Source organism: Jaculus jaculus, chromosome 6 (genome assembly GCF_020740685.1).
Source record: "Jaculus jaculus isolate mJacJac1 chromosome 6, mJacJac1.mat.Y.cur, whole genome shotgun sequence".
NCBI lineage: Eukaryota > Metazoa > Chordata > Mammalia > Rodentia > Dipodidae > Jaculus > Jaculus jaculus.
Window position 1 is genome coordinate 131,266,315 of NC_059107.1, and position 21,705 is coordinate 131,288,019.

Below are 21,705 nucleotides of genomic sequence, written 5' to 3' on the forward strand. Positions count from 1 at the left end.
TTATTCATAAATTTAAGTACAATTTTGTAAGTTATATAGTTTCACTGTGAAGCTATTCCTGGTTTAATTTAGTCCACAAGAGAAAGATGCTCCTATACAAACTGCCAGTTTTACTGACAGATCTGTAATCCAATCAAGTGAGAGCCACAATTCCTAAATAGAATCATTTGGAAGCAAGAAATAAACTACCACTTTAGAGCAGAGTCAGATTTGGCATTTGACTGAAGAACATAATGGTAAGTAAAAGAGCAGAGCGTGATATACGATAACATACCTCTCTGGATCTTTCTAGAAGATGCTGGTACTTCTTCAGTACTTCTTCCTTTTGGTTTAACCTTGCTTGCATGTTGGCAATGGTTTGTTGGGCAATTTTCATTGTGTGGGAAGATTTTGGTTCCATCTCTTTTTTGCCTAACTCGGCTATAAGTTTTTCACGTTCTGCAGTGGCTGGCAACCGAAGCCTCAGTTCATTGATTACTTTGTCTCTTGAGAGAATATTTTGCTCTGCTAACCGTAAAGCAGATTCTTTTTCTTTTAGCTTCTGCAGTAAAATGGTAACAAACCACTACAGTACTTTTTTTTTTTTGAAACGTTTCACCTGAACATTAGATAACTTACAAGTAAACAAAAACTTTCACTTTTTCCACATGTTTACAACAGCCACCTGATACTAAGATTCCATACACTACATTCTGACATGCAGCAGGTGTTTGCATGCCTACTTTAGTTTTCCTAGGAGATTATAATGTGTATTAAAACTTCACTGTTAGGCTCAAATGAAACTGCTAGAAGATTTTACTTAGATTACAAAGTTTAGAACTAAAAATGGGTAGTGGTATTAGATTTAAACAGAAAATGTAGGAAAACATGGCTTTTATTTTGGCCCACTATGAGAAGACTAAAAAACTAATTTATAGACATGATCTGAGAACAAACCTGGAACTTGACTTCCCATCAATGAACCACTACTTTAAAAATCTAATGTTTACTATAGCAAAGCAGAACAAAATGTTTACTCTCCAGTAGGATTAAGACAGGTATTTTAATAAAAGCCAGTAACTTAGGGGCAATTCACACAAACCACAAATCTTAATATTACTGAAGAACTGAAGTTTCCTCAATTGATTATAAATATACAATTTTACATGACAAATTGTTTTATGTATGTTTGCATTTAATATGTTTAGGTGGAAACTAAAATAAAAATAATATTCAGTTCATATTTATTTTCCAAATGATTTAGTAAAGAAAGCTCATTTGTCTATGTTACCCAAATTCAGTAGCTATATTACTTAACTTCTAGACTACTTCTCTGTTTGCCATTCATACAGAAAAAATGAACTAAAAACTGATTCAGAGGGTATACAGTATACATAGAAAAATAAAATATAAAAAGGAAAGTAATTTATTGTTTAAAAAGTATGAATGGCTGAAGAGGTCACAGACCCTGGAAGGAAGCACCTCCTACTACTTTGCTAAATGAGCATGTACCTGTCAATCTGGCTTCTATATCTGGATTATTTATACCCATAGACTAGTGCTGCTCTCAGTCTTAGTCACAGAAGCTTCTTCCTGCAGTGGGCATTGGTTATTACGGATTTATAACTGGTCAAAGTGTGGAAAAGAAGTGACTATGGGTGCTCAGCCCTAAAAAGGACATCTGTATCACCCTCTCTAAAGGCTTAGGGAACATGGTGGCAGAAGAGGTAGAAGGCATGGAAGAGCCAGAGCATGGGGAGCAGTGCTGTCTTCTGGGCATGATATGGTGCATTCATCATCTCATAGCAGATGTGGCACCTGAACAACATCTGCACAAGCCTGGGCCCATCAACATTCCTCCATGGATGGGTACCCTAAAGAGCTACTAGTAGTTACTGGCTCCTGTGGGAGATGGGGACATTTTCACCAGTGGTAAATTGCCTGTGTTCAGGTAAATAATCCACAACCATGCTCAATAAAGAAACACTAATAAAACTCAGTGGATCAGAAGAAAAAAAAAAAGACATCAATGTGGAAAGTGAATTAGCTGGGAAGGGTTCAGAGGGAATGGGACAATAAATAGCAAATACAGTAAGAATAAATACATAAAATAATTCATCCCCACAAAATAGATGCCCTGGCTCTGATGATCCTCACTTTTATGCCTCAGTATGCCAAAAAGTTAACAAGCAGTAATTAAATGAATAATGAATTCAAATTAGCTATATCAGCTGTTCATTATCAGTTATTAGAAACATTACCAAACAGAAAAAGAGTAGACTAGCAACAGATTCATCATTTTATGCTTTCTTGCCCTTAGCAAAATTATTTATAAAATTTCACAAACACAACCCATAATACACTATACAAATTGCAAATCATTCTATTTACCTCTTCCAGTGATTTACAGGTTGCTTGTGTTTTTAGAATTGTTTGAACATTTTCCTTAATTTTTCTTAGTGCCATCTCAAGTTGATTTGGAAGGGGTAAACTGGGATCTGGTATTGATCCTGTAGCCTCTTCAAACTATTAAGAAATAACAGGTTTTTAAAAATACTTTATTATTATTTATTTATTTATTTGATAGAGAAAGAGGGAGAGAGAGGTAGAGAGAGAGAGAATAGGTGCACCAAGGCCTCTAGCCACTGAAAATGAACGCCAGACGCATGTGTCCCCTTGTGCATCTGGCTAATGTGGGTCCTGGGGAATTGAACCTTGGTCCTTTGGCTTTGCAGGCCAATGCCTTAACCACCAAGCAACCCTTCCAGCCCCAAAATAAGTTTTTATAAATAGCAATGGCAACCATGAGCAAACAACATTGATTTTTATGGATACATGACAAATGTATCTTATTTAGAAAATATTTCTGTTACAGTTACTGGTTTAGGCCATGTGACAGAATAGCAAACAGGATTCGTCAATTTTACCTTTTGTGCTGCATTTAGTATTTCATTTTGCTGGCGGTCAAAAATGTCTAGCTGACGTTCCAGCTCAACTTCTCTTTGATCCCAGGCCATTTGTCTTTCTTCATGAAACTAAGAAAAGACAAGCTGTGTTAGGCACAGGCATAGAGACACCAAGTCCTCATAATAACCTTCTGAAGTCACTATTATTCTCATTTTAGCAAAAAAGGACACAAACTGAGGAGGTGAAGCAAGTTGTCTAAGACCACAGAAGGCAGGCGTAAAGTGAGCATTTCAACCTAGTCAGGTGTCCATGCAGGTATCCATCCCAAAAACATCTGATGACACAATATTTGTCAAGCACTACTCAGGACGACAAGCATAGTCATAAATAAATCCAAGTCCCTGTCACCAGGGAACTTATAGTCCAGGAAGCAGAAACAAACAATAATAAGTGACTACATAGCATGTCACAGGACAATAAGCACTGCTTAGAAAAATGAAACTAAGTAATCTCTATTTAAGAAATCTTTTTTAAAAAACATTTATTTGTTAATTTGGTTATTATTTACTTCTTTTCGAGCAGAAAGTGTGTGTGTGTGTGTGTGTGTGTCAAGGTTCTTGCAACTGCAGACAAACTCCAGATGTACATACTCCTTTGTACATCTGGTTTTGTGTGGGTACTGGGGAACTGAACCAAGGCTGGCAGGCTTTGCATCCCAGTGCCTCAAACTGCTGAGCAATTCCCCAGCCTCTCTGTTGAAGAAATCTCGATACATGATTTCTTCTACAATATCAAGGGGCTTGCGAATGTTATAGTCATATGAAAAGACATTTGAGCAAAACTCTTTAAGACAGAGTATAAACACAAGTGTCTAAGCTAAAACAATTCTAAGCAGAGAGACCCTCTCTGAGATGAGCCTGTAATGAATGAATTTCATCTGCCTCTAAAGCATCTACCTTCTTCAATATTAGGCTTCCTCTACACCATCAGTGACAGCAAGTAGAAACACAACTGCAGGAAGTCAAATAACTGAGATCAAAATAAAAAGTTAACTTAGCAAATAATTTGTTAACTACTGCTTCTTTCAAGCATAGGACTAGTGTTATAACTAATAAATGTGTATTTCCAGAGTTTAAAAAGAAACAGATTATTTTACAACCCATTCATAAAGGGAGCCACATCCAAACAGAATAGCACAGTCACATATACAGTGGTCCTTTAAAAATGTTAGCCTCAAAACACAGAAGTAAATTTACAATGAAACCTTGTTCTGTTGAACAATTTCCTCCTCCAGACTGTTGATGGTATGTTCATACTCAGATATGATATTATTCAAATATTTGATTTCTTCTTTATCCTTGACTAATTCTCTATTTAGTTTTAGCTCTTGAAGACGAAGTTCTTCTATTTTCATATGCCAATTGATTACCTAAGATTTGTACATTAGATATAAACATTAATGCAACATAACAGATCAAAATGATCTTAATGAAAATTAAAGAACCCTTGGCCAAACCACATGGCAGCTAATCAAATTTACAAACACTTTTCAAAGAATATGGCAAAACATAGCAATAAAAATTCTTCAAATTATGTTCAAATATATATTAGAAATATTCACTTTAAGTTTTTCATTCATTACAATTTGTATGTTGAGCATTGATTGTAAAAATATTAATGAAACACTGATAATACAAAAAAAGAAATTCAGCTCTAGAAATAAAGCTGAAAAGGAAAGATTACAAAAGATAGTTATTTTTTTCTTTATTTTCTCAAAGTGAAAGTAATAATCAAGTTTTATTAGAGGAAAAGTGAGATTCCTTAAGAAAACCATCAATGTATAATGACCATATGCCAATAATAAAGGTAAAACTATGTAAAAATGTACTTATAAATCATTTTAAGGAGGTAATATACTACCCGTAAATAATTTTAAAGTGCTCACACTTTATTTATTTATTGGAGAGAAGAAGAGAGAGAGAGAGACAATAAATATGAGTGCATGAATACATCAGGCCTCTTTTATAGAAAAAATCAAATTCCAGATGTATGTACCACTTTGTGCATTTGGCTTTCCATGGGTCCTGGAAAACAGAACCTGAGCAAACAGGCTTTGCAAGCAAGTACTATACCATCTCCACAGTCCAAAAAGTAGTATTGTTTGTTTGTTTGTTTTTGTGTTTCTTGAGGTAGTGTCTAACTCTAGGCCAGGCTGACCTGGAATTCACTATGTAGTCTCAGGGTGGCTTCCAACTCTCAGTGATCCTACTACCTCTGCCTCCGGAGTGCTGGGATTAAAGGCATGCACCACCACACCCAGCTCCAAAAAGTATTATTTATGGAGTAGAAATATACTGATAGCTATTAAATCATTACAGAATAATTATACTTTATGCTTAATTAATAAATACAAAGTTTTCTAGAGTGCTTAGAATTCTTTGCTGTTATACAATCTAAATGTTTTTTAAATAAAACCTTTTCTTAGAAAAGTATAATTTTATTCTTATAAACAATAAATATTCAAACAGTCAAAATTCCCAACTGTTAAAAATCTAAATTGGGGCTGCAGAGATGGCTTAGCAGTTAAGGCACTTGCCTGCAAAGCCTAAGAACCCAGGTTCGATTCTCCAGCTGCCATGTAACCAGATGCACAACATGGCACATGTGTCGGGAGTTCCTTTGCAAAGGCTAGAGGCCCTGGCGTGCCCATTTTCTCTCCCTCTCTGCCTCAAATAAACAAAGAAATGTTTAATTTTTTAAAAAATATAAATTATAATTAGTATTGTGGTTATACATTAGTCATGTTTATACCAAGGTACATATTAAGAACATAATATTATGTAACTCTTGGAAACACTGAATTTCAAATCTCTACCTTTTGGGCTCCTCTGGCATCCTTTAAGGTGCTTATTAATTCTTCTAAGCCTTTTAACTTTAACTCCATCTCTAGCGTTTTATTCTCCATATTGCTGCGTTCTTGCTGTGAACTTTTCATTTCCTGCATCATCTTGAGCTTGTCATTCTGCAGCTGAATCATTGTTTTGGAGAACTTCTCCTGCTGTGCCAGTGGCAAGGCTCCGCTGAACTGTCTTCGGAGGGACTGGATGGTCTGACGCAGGTGCTTTGCCCGGTTCCTCCCCTCTAAGCGTGCGTAGTAGAGAGCATGCTCCTTTTCATCCAGCTTCTGCTCTAAGCGCAAATTGTAGGCCTCTACCTTCTGTAGTTTAGATGTTACTGACTCTACCTTACCAAGAGCAGTAGCCTCACTAATTTGAAGAGAGACAATATGTTGGTGCAATTTGGCAATTAGTGCCTTTTCATCAGATTGGGTCTAATAGTTTAAAAAAAAAACAAAAAACAAAAAACAGTACTTATAGTAAGTTTCACATTTTACCAATAAAAGATCATGGATATAAAAATCATAGTTTACTAAATGCAACTTCAGCACACTGTTACATTTTCTAAAAAGAAATCCAATTTTGTTTTAACATTAGTAGTTACCAAATACATATATTTACACACACACACACACACACACACACACACACACACACACATGGCCTTAGGACCAAATACACTAAAAATTCTAACTAAATGACAGTTGGAATAGTCATTTTTTAAATTTACAGGTATTAATAATATAGGAACAATACTGATGTGTCTTCAATCCTCTAAAAACCTAATAATGTGAAGATGTGTGAAAAACTACACATAACTATAAAACATGTAATTTTAGATCAGCAGCTAACACCATGCAGCATGTGGGTATTTCAAGTTAGAGTTTTACTAAATCAGGTTCCAACTACAAGAATAGCCTTTTGTTACTGCATTATGTTTAACTACTATACCAGCACAGGAAAAAAGATTAACATACAAGACCCAATAGCACACATACCTGGTAATCAAGCAGCTGCATTCTGAGGGATTCGACTTCTTTTTCCCTGGACTGTTGCTGTGAATCCAAAAATTCAACTTGTCCTTTGGCAATATCAGAAATCTCTCTCAGTCTAAAAAGTGGCAGGATATTTTAGGAACAATTCAGTACATTTTCTATGTAAATACCCAAATCCAAACCTTCTAGACCTGTTTCTGGAAAACCCACATATTTCTAACATCATTTTATGTATAAAAGGCAGAGGGCTAAGGTATCCTCACTGGTTTATAAAATATTAATAGGTGATTGATTAAAAAATCCCCTTTGGCAATTCATAATCTGGGACCAGGGACATGACACAGTAGGTAAAAGTACTTGCTTCACAAGCATGAGGACCTGAGCTCAATCCTTAGCACATACATCAAAAGCTGGACATGGCCACACACACTGTAACTATAGTGTTGAGAGCACAGTGACAGGAGTATCGCTGGGGCTCACTAGTGAGCCAGTCTGGCAGAAAAATGACACAAGCTTCAGGTTCAGTGAGCGAGCCTGTCTCAAGGAAATAAGGTGGAAGAGCAAAAGAGGAGGATACCTAACATTCTCTCTGGCCTCAACATAATTGTGCACATCTGCACACATGTACATACAGCACATATACACACACCACACATACTACATACACACAAAAATGCTTTGTTAAATTCCTAATCTGTAACATATCTTATATACATTCTGAAAATGCCTCATGTAAGTCATTACCTCCAATTGCACCTGATGTATTTTTCAAGTGCAAATGGACACAGACTACTTGCTCCATACCTTTTTCATAAGATTTTACTTATCATTACTTAGGAAATGATAGAACAAAGTGGTAAACCAGTGAGTATATTATTGTTGGATTAAGAATACAGAAAGAGTAGAAAAGAACTTATTTTGCTATTTTTTCCAGGTTTGTAGGAAAATGAAATGTTTGGAGACATGGAGCACTGAGGTGACAAAATGACAAAGGCCATAATGCTGAGGATACAGAAGAAATAGCCTGGCTCCTCAGGCTCTTTCAGAGGGGCTAGCCTATGGATTGCTTTTTTAGGTATGTGGTCAAAAATAATTTATTGAGAAAATAAAATGTGAGTGAATTTCAGATCAGGTACAAAGCATCATGGAAAACAAACTTCTATTAATTAAGCAAAAAAAAAAAAAAAGAAAACTAGAAATTTAAAATTCTTGTAATCTTAACATCCAAATTATATGAAAGTTATATGTTTTATATCTGGATATTTACATGTGGAAGAAATAAGGTCTATATGGAAAATGCACTTTGATTTATTTTGTTTTGATTTGTAAGTTACCTGAAGCATGAAAATAAGCAAAGTATGCATTTATTACACTTAACAATAAAGGGGAGGAGTCTGCTGGTAAATAAATCCTACAAATCCTCTTATGATTTCTGTGACTACCTAACAGAAACAAAGTAAAAGGAAAGGTTTTGCATTTGGGTCTATAAGGGCTTAAGCTCAATGGGTCAGACAAGTCAAGTCTCCTTGTACTAAACAGAAGTTCTCACTGGCAGTTATACAAGTATGGATTAATACAATGTGATAAAATGATTGTTGTAAATTGAAGCCCATGAGGATACAGAAAGAGTAGTAAGAGTCCTACACGATGTAAAGAGCTGGTAATGACTGCTACCTCCAAGGACTACAAAAGCACTAGAGGAATGGCCATCATTCTATGAATATGCCACAAAAGATTATTTGACTATTTATACTTGGCAATTTCACTCAGTGCCCCTCACTCTTATCTTCTGAAGTACCACCTAACTATCAAAGTGAGTACAGAGCTTCTACCTAACACTGTGTTCAAAAGTGGCTGGGGGTGGGAGGAGCTGGAGAGATGACTTAGTGGTTAAAGCCTGCTTCCCAGGGTTTGATTCTCCAGTACCCATGTAGAGCCAGGTGCACAAAGTGAAGTATGTGTCTGGAATTCATTTGCAGCACCAAGATGCCCTAGAATGCCCATTCATATTCATTCTTTGTTTCTCCCCCCCCCCAGGACAATTTTTTTTAATGTTCCTGGGCCTGTTTTATACTGCTAAATGGGAAAAAACTTGTTACCCCAGCATGACTATGTATGATCACATGAATTACTTACTATGATTAATTCCTTGTATAGGTACCTGAAAAATCTAATTACACCAAAACTGGAAATGATTATGCCTTTATAGAAATGGTATAGAAAAAGAACAATTGCTTCCTTATTAAAGACAACATTAAGTAACCACTGCTCTCCTATCACTGCCTTTCACTGAGAAGGCAATATGGGGAAAAATGCAGACCTCACAGAGCTGATTCCAGTGCTGTCTGAAACTGTATTCCTATGCTCTGAAAAAAAAATGTGAATTTTGAGAGGCCATTACCTCTTCAATGCTACTCCCCCTATTAAATATCAACTTTATTAGTATTAACTCTTTTCAAATAAATAGAAACAAGTATCAATCATCACTCTATATATTAACCCATATTATTTACAATTATGTTTCTTAAGGACAAATTGGAGAAGATACTCATCACATGACTGAACTATATATATGCACTTACTTTGATACTTCAACTTTAAGTTCCATTTCATTCTTCTCTAACTCCAGAATCCTTTCCCTGTCAGCATCACTCACTGCCTTGCTCACGCTGTCAGCTAATTCATCTCTTAATGTCTGTTCCACCTTTTGTGCATCCAAGTTGATTTTGGTAAGCTATGAAAAAAAGGAAAGAAGTTCTTGGTGGTTTTGTTTAATTTCAATTATTATTATTTTATGATAGAAATTGAATCTAAGCTCTACTGCATGCTAAGTATACATTCTACCAATGAGCTACAGCTACAGCCTAGGTATATTAGTTTTTAGTACATAACACTTTCCAGATGTGAAGTGTTAAGAATATGCCGAAGAGAGAAATTAATCAGGAGCAAATTATGAAACATATGGTAATATTTCAATTCCATCAGAACTCATTATTTTATAATGTTTGAACTCCTTATATTATTAATATCTACTCATTACATTTCTAGTTCAATAATATTACCTATAAGTAAATTCAAGTGTATTAATAAAATCTTTTAAGTTTTAATTAACACTTAATGACTTAATTAAAATGAGAAGGATATTTATGCTTTGGGAAATATATCAATATAAGAAAACATAAGTATTGAATCATAAACTGTTGAATATTTATATGATAGTTTAATAACACTAATAATTGTTAAAATATTTTATAAACTATTCAAGTTCCCAACAGCTTAAATTATTGTCTCTTTTGCCTCTTGCTACAATCTTGGCACTCCAAACAGGGTTGCATTATAATAGGCATTGGAGGAATAGTACTATAGGACAATTTCAACTTTAAGTAAATAGTATCATGTTTTGGTACATTAAAATTAATATGTAACACTGTTGAAAAAGAACTTATCTACAGAAATGACTTTTACTATAAATAATTCATAGTTTAAAATAATCTATACATTACCTGACACACACTGCTATATGATTACACTACATCAGAGACAAAACCTCTTAATAATACAGTGTCGACTAAGGCTAATTCTTACTCTCTAACGGTATGATAAAAATTATAGCACACCTCAGCAAATTTGGTTTCCAATTCAAAATTTCGTTCTTCCATTTGCTTTAATGAAGTCCGTAAGTGCTCGTACATTTTCTGACAGTGTTCAGCTCGCTGCCTTTCATTTAATTCCTTCATTTCCAACATAGTGATTTTTTTTGAAATAGAAACAATTTCACTGTTGGTTATTGATTTCCTTGCCTTATCCATGTTTGATTCATTTCCTACATAAAATAACACTAGGTGAATCTTGTGTTTTATATCAAAATCATACAGCAGAAGTTGCACATGACAGGGTAATATCGTTGCCCAGGAAGCTAATGAACTTTCTGCTTTCTATACTTAGCTTGTTCTGTTGCATTGCTACCTGTCCCATGACTATGTGCTTACTTTCTGTGAATTCCTCATCATTTTATATTATCAGTCTTAAGACTTACCTAACTTAGATTCTTGTTCCCAGGCTTGTTCAATAGTATGAAGTTTTTCCTTGGTAATCTCCAATTCTTTATTTATAGACTCCATTTGCTCTTTTAAAGATGAATTTTCACACTGAAAAGATGAATATCACTCATGAACTGCACTGTGATTCTGGCCAGTACCACAACTTCACATATTATCTCCCAAAACTCACAACCAATATTTTTTCAAATTGGGATTTCCTCTAATTATATATATATATATATATATATATATATATATATATATATATATATATATGTATGTATGTATATACACACACACACACACATATATATATATATACACACACACACATACACACACACACATATATATACATACATACATACATATAGAAATATAACTTAAAAATAATCATCAAACTCCATGTATACTACATGTGGCTAAATAAGGTTTTGCCATTAAAACTTCCATGTTCATTTTGACCGATGTGAGTAATAGCAGTTAGTCTTGTGATTGTAATAAGCAAGCAGTAAGCACTGGAGGAAGATGACATTATGTCACTTCCAAAGTCATAGAAAATAGGACTTCTACCTTGTTTGGTAGAATGGTGCTGAGGTCCTGAGTACCAGCTCTCAGAGTGCCATAATGTGAGGAAGCTCAATTGAATGGAGAAGTCATTATAAACTCTCTGTAAAGAATCAGCCTTACGTGCAGTGTCAGATATGCAAAAAATAGTAAAATATACTTAGGAAACTAGATGAACTGAAGTTAAAAATCATTGAGTCAAGGCTAGGGACGGAGTTCTATGGCTTAATCTCTAGTAACACACACACACACACACAAAATCAAAATCTCATTGATAGGCTATCTGGAGCAGACTTCTCATCTACTATTTCCTAATGTTATAGATGACAGACTAGAGGATGTATAGAATGGAGAAAAAATGTTATGTCTAAGTATTCATTTATCTAAAAAATTAGCATACTCATCTCTGGCAAAGTAGTGAAAATTGAGCTGATCATTCACACTTTCAGATACTGTTACTATATAAGGACCCTGGTTATTTTGAAGAAATCAATGGAAAGTTTAAAGGGACACTTTAAGCAAATAAAAGCCATGAGCTAACAGAATTATATCCCAATCTACTCTTGTGAAAGGATCATAAAAGAGAATAAAGACCTACATCTCTATTCTAATGAGAAAGATAAAGGTGGAGCTTAAAATGTATAAAGGTTAGTGAGTATAATAGAAAACTAAAGGAGCTGGGTCAGAAAAATAATATGAATAAACCTCAGAACACACCACCCTAACCTTTTGGATCTCTAAAATCAGAAATGATGGAGATTTAGAGCTTTCATGCAGTGTCTAGGTAAAGTCATTGATACACATGCATAGTTAACAAAATCCAGCCCAAGGAACAAAATCCGGGGACTATGAAATAACAGCATGCTCTGGAAACAGAGTTAAGGGGATAAAGAGATGGGCATGGGAGTGCATGCCATGAATTCCAGCACTTGGGAGGCAGAGATAGAAGGATCACTATGAATTCGAGGCCACCCTGAAATTACAGAATGAATTCCACGTCAGCCTAGGCTACAGCAAGGCCCTACCTAAAAAAAAAAAAAAAAAAAAAAAAAGAGGAGAAAGAAATGGGTACTTAAAAATGTTGCCCTTTGGATTACAGTTGCCATCTGTTCCATGAACAAAGTTTGCCTCAGCTATTTTACAAGGCAGAGATAAGGATGAGGATGATCTAAATAGAGTTATCTGCAAGTCATTTGCAGTATTAACAATATGTTCTACATGTACATGGGTACTGATACTCATAATGAAATACAATTAGATTTTTCTATATTTATAAATTGCATCTCTAATAAGTTTACATACATAGAAGTCAACTTTAATCATTTACAATCAGCACGATCCCCCAAACACAAAGCTCTCACTAAAATAAAATGGCTAGTGTCACAAGGATTTGAGATCACAGACACTTACCTCTAAGTGTTCTAACTGACTTGTTCTTTGAACAAGCATATTATCTTTTTGTAAAATGTCTCTGTACTTAGTAGTGAGCTCATTGTATTGTTTATTGGCTAGTTCTAGCTCAGCCAAGGAAACACTATTTTCCGTAACTTTCTGAAGAGCTGCGATCTTGAAAATGGCCATTTCCTATCAAAAGAAGGATACATTGAGTTTTTTTTTTCTTATTAAATATTAGCCACTTTTGAGGAGGCTAATACAACTGAAAGCAAAACAAATATAATTTTTTTTTTAAGTTGTAAGATTTTCAGGCTAGGAGGTAGTTCAACCACTAAAGTACTGGAGTGGCAAAAATGAAGACCTGAGTTTGATCCCATTATCTTCATAAAAATGCCAGGCATGGTGGAATGCACATGTAATCCCAGCACCAGAGCAGTAGAAAGAGGCAGAACTCTGAAGCTTGCTGGCCAGCCAGTCTTGTCTAACTGACGATCCCTAAGTCAGTGAGAGACGCTGTGTCCTTACTCAGGACAACACCCAAGAATGTTCTCCAGTCTACACCTGTACTCAACACATATGCACCAGCACAAGAAGAAACATGCGCACACACAAACATAAGCATTGAAAACACATAGATTTCCCACATGAGAAGATATTTGTAACTTTTATATAAGAATATATAAGAATATTTATAAAATGTTAATTATTTAAAAATGAATCATAAGTCCTATCATAGTATGAAATTCAATTCATTTGAGAAAAGAACAACAAATCTGTTCCATTACTTTACACAAACATAGCTAGAGCTCAAAATAACTTTGTTAATGCTAATTTTGCTACTTAGCTATCAAAATTCAGGTTGTTTTTAATCTTTTGAAATTTGAAAAGTCATCCAAAGCCAACTTCTGAGTAATGCATTGTCCTGCTACTCTTTTTATCTTTTCTCAAATTCAATTTTTAAGGTAAAATAGTTACTATAGTTATGTTAAGAAAAGCTCTGTATTATGTAGGAGTAGACAAAAACACATAGAAGAAAAATGTCTACAATTTAAATATTCCTACAAAAAAAAAAAAAACCCAGGAGAAGTAATTGTAGGGAATGTCAATAAACATTAACTTGGTTCTAGTAAGGGGTGTTTATTATTTTATCTCATCTCCTCTATATTTAAAAATGTTCAGAGTCAAAAAAAAAAGAGAGAAATACCTTAAATCTTTGCAAAGTTCCAATTTTTTCACAAACTTCTGCTTCCATTGATATTAAATCATTCTTTAGCTTCCCATTTTCTTTTCTAAGCTGCCGTTCCATTTCTACTAAGGTTGTATACTGCCGTATGAGTGACTTTTCATTTACTTGTAAAACAGTGATTTTTCTGCTGTTTTCTGAAACTGCTTTTTTCATTTCATCCGAGCCCATCTGAAGAGCATTGAGCAAATTCTGCAAAGTCACAGTGATGTTACTTACTGAGTATGGTCACCCCACCTTGTATAATACTGTATGAAGACAATACTTTTAATACGTTAAAAGTAGTTTACTCACATTATATTCTTTTACTCTTACTGCATCATGTTGGACTTGATCCTCAAGTTTTCTTTTTTCCTCTTTGATTGTTTCAGATTCTCTTTTCCATGTCTCCTTTTCACTACAAAACACATAATAGTAACAAAAAATATGAGAAAGTAAATCTAATCAAATGTTTAAACAAAGGAAGAGATAAATTTAGATAATAGAAACTTGAAATTTTCTTACCAAAATAAACATCATCTGACACACAAGAAGTTAAAATTTCACTCAATATTTTTAACAAGTTAATTATTCTGTCAAATGATTTCCAGTTTCATCTGACTCATCACTTCTGTTGTGGTTTGACTCAGGTGTTCCCCATAAGCTTAGGTGTTCTGAATGCTAGGTTTCCAGTTGATGCAGATTAGGGATTTAATGCCTCCTGGAGGCAGTGTATTGTTTGGGGGTGGCGGGGAAGGGCTTATGGGTGTTACAGCCAGTTTCCACATGCCAGTGTTTGGCATACTCTCTTGCTCCTGTGGTCCACATTATGTTGCCCAGGGGGTAATGTGCACACTCTGCTCATGCCATCATTTTCCCTTGCCATCAAGGAGCTTCCCCCTCGAGCCTGTAAGCCAAAATAAACCTCTTTTTTCCTCCACAAACTGCTCTTGGTTGGGTGATTTCTACTAGCAATGTGAACCTGACTGCAACAACTTCTAACATATTACAATATAATGTCCCATACTACTTTCTGACATGAAGTTCATAGGGCAGTTTACAATATATTGGGCTAGAAAACAAACCCACCTTGAAACTTCAAAGACTTAGAAAGGTTCTTATCAATAGGGCATAAAAGCTAGCTTATAGGGCATTCACTGCACAAAGCCAATTAAAAAAATAATAATAATAAGGACTTCTGGTGAGTTATAACTCAAATAGGAGGTGAAATTTGTAAGTATCTTATAAAGAGAAAAGGGCCAGAAATATTTTAACATTCCAAAATAATTTTGGAAATCAAACCTCTAAATTCTGGTTTTACTCATATTTGAGCACTGAATACTACAAAATATTTAGAGTAGAAACATTAGAAATCAGGAGACTGAAAAGAAGGTATGTAAAGGAATCAGATAGGAAAAGTCCAAGAGATCTTTTGTACAATACGGTGATTAGAGTGAATAATATATTATATATCTCAACATCTCTAAAATAGATTTTAAGTGCTCTGATCATAAAATATTGAGTAATAAACATTAATTCCTTGATCTATCTACTCAACAATTCCTACATATATCAAAATGTCTTTTTGCATATCCTGAGCATATACAATTTCACTTGTCAATTAAGAATAATTTAACATAACTACATAACCATTTTATTTTTTTTAAATCATTTTCTTAAAAGATATGTAAGATACTGTTGCCAACATAAAAAGCATCCCACAGTTACTTTTGTTTGGCATAAATCATTAACTTTGTAGGGAATGAGTGACACATGAATATGTGACCTAATTTTGATAAACTAGATCTGAGTCAAAGTCAGCCAGACCCCTATAGAAAATAATTTCATATTTTACTCTTTCAAGAGAAAGAGCAAGCATGCACACACACATCTGGGCCCCAGCCTCTGCAAATTAACTCCAGATATATGAGCCACTTTGTACGTCTGGATTTATGTGGGTAGTGGGAAACTGACGCAGCTGTTAGATTCTGCAGGCAAGTGCCTTAAGTGCTGAACAGTCTCTCTAGTCCTAAAAAAGAAAATTAGAAAATATTTTTATTTCTGAGGAAAGATACAGAGAATGATTCTGGATATACCAAGGCTTCTTGTTGCAAATGAACTCCAGGTATGTGTGCCACTTTGTGCATCTGGCTATATGTAGGTACAGGGGAATCGAACCCAGGCCAGCAGGATTTATAAGCAAGTGCCTTAATCACAGAGGCAACTCTCCAGCCCTACAAAGAAATTTTATCTAAAACTGAAAAAAGAAAGTAGAAAAAATAGTTCCTCTTCTTCAATGTGCACAGTTCCATCTCCATGAGCCTTCAGAACTCTTCTGTAATCACAGTAGTAGATAACTACAATCCATAGACACCATCTCCCCTCTAGCTTGCTATGTGCTTCCTGTGAGATCAGAAGATAATCGCCCCTACAGTTTAAATCAGCTCTGATTAGGCAGTACAGTTCCTACTAAGGAAATCATTGCAATGATACAGTTGAGTAGCAAATGCAAAGAGAAATAATCCTATGACCATATGTGAACATTATTAATGACAGCCAATATTCACAAGTCTGAGAATTTTCATATAGTTCAGTTTCACAACAACTCTATAAAAACACTATTATCGTGGAATTTACAGGAAAAGAAAATGAAGCATGGGTCAAATGCCTTACATCTTGCAAATACTAACTCTGGATCCAAACTCAATAAATCTCAGGACATGGAAGAGCATGTGATCGTTAAACTAATTCAAACATGTCTGAGTTCAAACATGTTCTGACAGCAATTACCAGTATGAGAAAAAAAAAAAAAAAGAGGAGTAGCAAAAGGCAAAAACAACATACTTCTGCTTTGTTCATGCTATTTTCAGTATGAACAATGACAAATGACAGTTAAATTTATGAAATTTACTAATATATATATATGTATACATATATATATATATATATACCTTAGATATTCTTTATATAATAAACTTTGTTGATGACGAATTACTGCAAATTTTCTGTTGTAGTCTTCAAGAGAATCTTCTAAATTTTTTAATATCTTTTCTTTATTATCCAGTTCCTAAAAATTGATACATAAATAAGAATTTAAAGATCAGAAAACAGCCAGGCATAGTGGCGCATGCCTTTAATACCAGCACTTGGGATACAGAGGTAGGAGGATTGCCATGAGTTCAAGGCCACCCTGAGACTCCATAGTGAATTTCAGGTCAGCCTGGGCTAGAGTGAGACCCTACCTTGAAAAGCCAAAAAAAAAAAAAAAAAAAAAAAAATCAGTTAACATTTTGAATAGAAAAACACATAAAAAGGAAAGTCAAAGTCACCAAGTTAATAACAAATATAGATCATTTTAACAGTTTTTAGTTAAATTATTTTTAATGTTTAATTTTTTATTTATTTGAGAGAGAGAGAAAGAGGCAAATAGAGAGAGAGAGATAATGGGTGTGACAGGGTTTCTAGCCACAGCAAACTAACTCCAGACACATGCGACACCTTTGCATCTAGCTTACATGTGTCCTGGGGAGTCGAACCTGAGTTCTTTGCCTTTGCAAGCAAGTGCCTTAACCGCTAAGCCATCTCTCCAGCTTGTTTTTAATTTTTTTTTTTTTTTTTGGTTTTTCGAGGTAGGGTCTCACTCTGGCTCAGGCTGACCTGGAATTCACTATGTAGTCTCAGGATGGCCTCGAACTCTCGGTGATCCTCCTACCTCTGCCTCCCGAGTTCATTTTTAATTTTAACTGATACATAAAAATACTGAAATTTATACCTGAGCTACAATGTAAGACTTTAATATACTATATTTTAATATTTTAATAAAGAATAGGCAACATACCTAAGAAGTACCACAAAACAGGCAAAATTATTCTTGGCAAATATGGAAGATGCAGTAAGAATGTAACTATCAGATACAGTATTTACTTCTACAAACTTTACCAGATAAAATAATTACACATATCTCTAGTCACACAGCTACTGTTTTCTGTGTGAACACATTCTTTTGGGCTTCCACTAAAATTATCCTTTCTCATTATTTCTTTTTAAAAGATTATATAATTCAACACCAAAACCTTTTAGCACTACGCTCATCAACTGTTTATCAAATACATAATATCAGGCTTAGTGCCAGGAAGGTCCAACTTCTGAGGTCAAGTCTGACTCCATATGTCCATTCCTGTTACTCTATGCATCATTGGGATTGAGCATCCAAGTACCACTTTTGTCAGTGTAGGTGGGCTTTCAGCCTTCCAATCAGTGTTCTCTCTAATCTCAGACAATGTTTCCTGTGTTTTTGTTAACACAAATACCATCTCAAACAGGTCAATTATATGTTGTCATTACTTGTTGGTAGCGTCCATAAATGTAAGAGAATAAAAGAAATCATGAGGATTTCTATGAATTTAAAAGTAGAGATATAGCATAGATTATAACATAATGTTTAGTATGTCGTTAGGGTCCCTACCTAACTACAGAAACATATAAATTCCAATATTCAAGGAAGGCTTATATCCAAATGAAAACACAAACATTTGGTAATAATTTCAATATCTTTACCATAGTATAATGTAGCAAAGGCAAACAGTAATACTTCTAACTAAAAATATGTTTCTTAGATTTGAACAGATTTTTGTCATTATACATGTAGTGCAGGTGATGTTATGCATAGTCAAGATTCAATTCTAATAGTAAAAATATCTCTTACTAAGTTATTCATAATGCCAATTGCATAAAAAAGGAACAATTTTAATTTTGACTCTAAAATGCTTTAGCACTTTGTGTCCTTTATTAACCCACAATAATCATAAGTACTTCACATATTCTTCCTTTATGGTACCTGTTTAAGGTTCCACATATTAATGATATACTTCCTATGAGTAACACAAATGAACAGCCTATGTTAACATGCATGTAGGCATATGGAACAAATTGTCTTTTGTATACTATTCGCTTATATCAGAAGGCACTAATAAATACTTCATCATTCTGAGAATTCAAAGGAATTCATGAAGATTAAATTAAAAAGCATACTATTAAGAACTTTTTATATTTACAAGTAAAATTTGCATTACCTGCAAGAGCTGTATTAAATATTCATTCTGAGAATTAATGATATTGGCACTAGATGGTGCTATCCCATCAGGTATGTCAACACCTTTAAAAACCACACTTGATCCTTCACATTGTCGTAGAAGACTAGTTTCTTTCTCAAGCTGATCAATCTGGAAACAAAAAACCCAAGGGTGAGAATCACATAGCTGATATCTAAGGAAAAACTCCAGAGTAGCAAACTGTAATTTAAGCTTTCTTGGAATATATTTATTTTTAAAAACAGAGAATTGAAGATCTGACAGCAATTAATTAAATCACATGGTGATTTTCACTTACAAATGGTTAACAGAAGATAAAGGTTCCTTCTTTTCTATTTTATATTACAAGACTCTTATTTTTCCACTTACTTTTATAATTGCACAAAGTTGTCTTAATAGTGAAAGAATTCAAGGAACATGTTCTTATTAGGCATTCTTTAAAACATATATGCTTATTTAGCATCTTATTTTATTTAATAAGGTCCTCACCCTTGAATTTGCCTTTGCCAACTGTTGTGAATAACTTAACGCTTCTTTCCGAGACTCCTTGAGCTCCTGCCTTAATTCTTCATTCCTTCCAGTCAGTTGATCAGCTTGGGCTTTCAAATGCAGACTGACATCAAAGATCCCTTCAGCATTCTTTGACTCTATAGCCTGGTATATTTGCGTTACACATTTAAAAATACAGGGAAAACAGTAAATCATAGTAAACAAACAAAAATTACCTTTAAATAAAATTGACATATAATCATTTTTCTATCCACACTGCCATGTACAGTAACAAAAATTTCTACTTAAGCTTCTTACTTACAATTTAAATTTATAAAACTTCAGTCTAACATACATTACCAAGCACAGCAATTACTTCATTATAACAATGTTGTTATTTATCATCTTAATGGATTGGTAACCTATAAAAATGATCAAGCAGGAATAACTTGACCAAGTGTTCAACAGTTTGTTTGTTAATAGTTAAACAAGTGGCTGAGGTCTTCATTACCTTAGTTTCACTGTCTGTAAAGAAGTACAAAATGTTAGTAAATGGAGGGGGTTGCATAGTCAAAATGCCAAGGCTCAGAACCTTCAGCATCTGAACTAAAGGCATGAATGAAGAAGCTGAACAGCTTCTATTTCCATTAATTGGGTTTCACAGTGCTTCTTGCAGTCAGAGAAAATCCCAAGAATTGATAAGAGAGTACATATATTCCACAAGTAATTGAACAAGCTAAAATAATATATAAAATGGAAAATTTCAAAGTGGCTTCAGCAATTCTAACTTTCAGCAATGGCATACATAAAACACACATACACTGTATATACATACTTATATAATATAAACATATAAAAATACCTCTGGCTTTAGAAAACTTACATGGAACTAAGCAGTTCAATGTGAAATAAATTTATATAGTTGAAGTCATAAATCAAATAAGATAAAGTAAGTTAAACCAAATATAGTGTATATAAGAAGATGAGGTGGAGTTTAACTTAAGGCAATTGACTTATAAAAGGAAGCTTTACCTGTGCAGGAGCTCACAGCAGACCATGCAATGTAATAAATTCTATTTTTTCAAAGGGATAACAGGAAGTCAGACATCAGAAAGAGGCATTCTGACTGACAATAAGGTTAGTCTTATTGAAGAACAATAACATTGTATACATGGCTTTTTGGAAAATGAGATTCAATTAGATAGTGGTTTTCAGCACTGAAAAATATCCTATAGCAAGAGAAAGTGACTAAGTGCATAAACCAAAAAAAAAAAAAAATCTAAAGTGTGAAGGTTCTGAAGGTCCATACAGGTAAATTTTCTAGGTGATCTGTGAGTTGCAGAAAGCTTATTAAAAAAAAAAAACAAAAACTAACTGCAATCCAGAACAGAACATCTCAAAAGCAGTTAACTAGAAAAGGTCCTGAGAGTGCCAACTGAAACAGAAGTTAGGATTTCCCGGGGCTATTTATTCTGCTTTAATTTGGTAACTCAATAGAATTCCCTTGGAGTATATAGTTTGATCAGGGATATAGGATCAATATTAGGTAATGTTACTGTGGCTTTAGGATCATAGACAAAAGAAATTCACATAAAAAGCATGAAAACTAAAGACGTTATGTATTAGTTACATGGAAACCCAGTTCTTTATTAGCTAATTGAAAAAAAATAAAAAAGAAGGAAAGGGATGGGGTAAAAGTGCTTGCTTGAAAAGCCTACTGATTCAAGTTCAGTTCCCCAGCTTCAACATGAAGCCAAATGCACAAAGTGGCACGTGCATCTGGAGTTCATTTGCAGAGGCACACAGCCCTACCGTGTGCATATTCTCTCTCCCTGTCATACAAATAAATAAATAAATAAATAAATAAATAAATAAATAATATATAAATAGTCTGGGGAGAAGGTATCCTGTGGGGTGGGGTATATAATGCTGTGCCCTGAAATACCTCCTCGTGCATTGTTGGTTAGGAAGGTCCCCAAAATAAAGAGACCAATGTTCTTGGTTACCTACCAGAAGTAGATGGTTAAAACCATATTGCTGATAAGACATGCTTCACTGGAGGACACTAAGAACTCAAGCTAGAACTGAGCTGGAATTCCTCTCCCCTACTAACTAGCTTTCATA

At 34.3% G+C, this 21,705-nt stretch overlaps 2 protein-coding genes across 3 annotated transcripts in view; one reads left to right on the forward strand and one right to left on the reverse strand.

The window, feature by feature from the left end:
• C6H12orf29 (chromosome 6 C12orf29 homolog) overlaps nt 1-7,907 on the forward strand; it is a 55,602-nt gene extending 47,695 nt beyond the window's left edge. Inside the window, exon 7 of the mRNA XM_045153573.1 lies at nt 7,713-7,907. Within this exon, the coding sequence (XP_045009508.1) occupies nt 7,713-7,766 (54 nt within the window). The 3' untranslated portion in view covers nt 7,767-7,907. The remainder of the gene's footprint in view (nt 1-7,712) is intronic.
• Nucleotides 1-21,705, reverse strand: part of Cep290 (centrosomal protein 290) — an 89,627-nt gene that overhangs the window by 36,364 nt on the left and 31,558 nt on the right. For both annotated transcript variants that reach the window (XM_045153569.1, XM_045153570.1), the window contains exons 20-34: nt 19,582-19,746; nt 19,075-19,224; nt 16,954-17,069; nt 14,318-14,420; nt 13,985-14,215; nt 12,796-12,969; nt 10,815-10,926; nt 10,396-10,601; nt 9,361-9,512; nt 6,782-6,893; nt 5,762-6,217; nt 4,151-4,315; nt 2,907-3,014; nt 2,371-2,505; nt 275-541 (exon numbers count right to left, since the gene is read on the reverse strand). In XM_045153569.1, coding sequence (XP_045009504.1) covers nt 275-541; nt 2,371-2,505; nt 2,907-3,014; nt 4,151-4,315; nt 5,762-6,217; nt 6,782-6,893; nt 9,361-9,512; nt 10,396-10,601; nt 10,815-10,926; nt 12,796-12,969; nt 13,985-14,215; nt 14,318-14,420; nt 16,954-17,069; nt 19,075-19,224; nt 19,582-19,746 — 2,652 coding nt within the window. The remainder of the gene's footprint in view (nt 1-274; nt 542-2,370; nt 2,506-2,906; nt 3,015-4,150; nt 4,316-5,761; nt 6,218-6,781; nt 6,894-9,360; nt 9,513-10,395; nt 10,602-10,814; nt 10,927-12,795; nt 12,970-13,984; nt 14,216-14,317; nt 14,421-16,953; nt 17,070-19,074; nt 19,225-19,581; nt 19,747-21,705) is intronic.